This window comes from Perkinsus marinus (assembly GCF_000006405.1).
Source record: "Perkinsus marinus ATCC 50983 genomic scaffold scf_1104296970212, whole genome shotgun sequence".
In the NCBI taxonomy this organism is placed as follows: domain Eukaryota; phylum Perkinsozoa; order Perkinsida; family Perkinsidae; genus Perkinsus; species Perkinsus marinus.
Window position 1 is genome coordinate 1 of NW_003202561.1, and position 2,041 is coordinate 2,041.

Here is a 2,041-nt window from a genome sequence, read left to right on the forward strand (position 1 = left end):
TATGCAAATCGTCGCAGGTATCTTCATCATGGCTGCCCTCGCATCCAGCGAGCTTGATTGGAGCAAGATTACTCTCGAGCCCGCAACGACTCCCATACCAACTGCATCTGGTGGCCTGGACCTGTCCGGCATCGTCCTTGACGGTCCAGGCACCACATCAGCCGCAGTTGGCATCGACTTGTCAGGCTACACCCTCGAGCCGCCGGAGAGTGATACTCCTGCGGCCGCAGACCTGGACTGGTCCAGTGTCAGCCCCGAGGTAACGACAAGTCCGACAACTATGGCTCCTGAGTCAGAGTAAGAGTCGATGCCCTCGTTTCGCCTTCATTTTTCTTATCCTCAGAGCTGCGGAGAATGTCGGAGATCTCCCAACTGGCAATGCCTGTATGGCTAGCACAGGGTGGCCAGCAGAGCTAGTTGGGGTTCTCATCGCGATCAGCCTACTTGGGTTGATCGCCAACTGCGTGCAACTCCACCTCCTAAAGAAGGTCATGAACAGGACGCTGGCCGGGGAGGAGGGCGACATCGAGATGGGGGACAGGTAAAGGGACATTCGAAAGCCTGGAATCTGAATTATCGATCACCATCACTATAAACTGGCTGTTTACTGTATGCATTCAGATACCGGACCCAAAAAGGGGCAGAGGAATCGGTGAAGGAGGTTAAGGACGACTTTTAACTGTTACATTTTAGCATGTTTACATTATCATGCGTGAACAATAGATTGATGTTGTACAACACATGTGTCTTGTTTCTTCATCAAGTACTCAAGTGTGGGGCAATCAGGTCGCAGCTCGTATAATGAATCTCCTACAAAAAGCGTCCCATCTACAGTTCATGGCGCACTGGCCTCGATCATCAATTCTTCGTCAACAGACCATGGCATATATAACATAAATATAGCGATAAGTCGTATAGACTACTTTTATACCCAACAAGCTAACCCTCTACGAAACAAAATAATTCAACTCCGAAATGATGCGTCATCTCACTCGCGGGGAATCTTCCCGTTTCCGCAGCAGCAGCGCCGGCTCACGGCTCCTCATCATCTCGGAAACATCTATACTCTGCCTGCGTAGCATCATCGACTCCTTTGCTCTATCAGAACTATTGCCAACTCGTTGCTACCGAGTTGGTAGTATCGAGTCGGCAACAGCTCTGATAGAACTCATCGAGAACTCATCGTGCGTACTTGAGCTCAACGGTGAAATTTTACTGAAACTTTCATCCAATTTGATGGGGACTCGCATGGTAGATTTGAGCCATGACGGTCTTCTTTCTTCAGTCAAGTGCATTGGAGTGCCTCAAACTTTCGAATGTATGAATTCGAGCCAAGTCCCGGTGTGAACCCTTCTGGGGCCGTATGCGGATCCTGATGCAACAGGTGAGTCAGAGTATTTACTCAGATGAAAAAATCATATGGTGAGTATTAACCCCTGATTCGCTGATTTTTTACTCTGGAGCGAGAAATCAGGATCATCGCGATGATATGTGAATCTCCGAGCTGATTCGCGAATCTAAAGTTGATTTTTTGGCTGATTAATACTCTTACTCAATATGCCTTGCTCATGAGGCTGATTTTTCGGGTGATTCCATTAAATCTGAGTATTTTCGAGAATCAGGGAATCAGAGATTGGATCAGACATTTTTGACAAGACGAAGAATATAGTCGCTACGCCCCACATCCGAAAGTGACATTTTCAAGGAAGGAGGAAAATGTCACTTTGAGAGGGTAGAACCTGGTAAATTCGCCCCAAATTCATGAGCATTTCCCGTTCCGCTATAACAATGACAAAATTGTGAAAGAAGATCTTTTGTCGCACGTGTACACATCCGTACTTCAAACTTTTCAATATGTTCACTCGGAATCCGACAATACCTCAAGAGGATCGATGAAGGGCATTTATTGTTTTTATGAATAATTGATTGAATTAAGGAATGCGTAATTCACACCGTGTGGTTGCATGTACTACGTGCGCTAAACCTCCATCCACCGTTATGTATCGTGTGATCCCATAGCTTAACTGGTTAAGGGCAGGGT

The 2,041-nt window shown here is 46.8% G+C and overlaps 1 protein-coding gene across 1 annotated transcript; it reads left to right on the plus strand.

Annotated features, from left to right (window-relative positions):
• Nucleotides 1-28: 28 nt before the first annotated feature.
• On the plus strand, nucleotides 29-679 carry Pmar_PMAR022819 (hypothetical protein; the record flags this gene model as incomplete). The annotated part of the gene is made up of 3 exons (XM_002767687.1): nucleotides 29-297; nucleotides 344-541; nucleotides 622-679. The coding sequence occupies 3 exons, from the start codon at nucleotides 29-31 to the stop codon at nucleotides 677-679; spliced, it is 525 nt and encodes a 174-aa protein (XP_002767733.1).
• Between the last annotated feature and the right edge of the window lie 1,362 nt (nucleotides 680-2,041).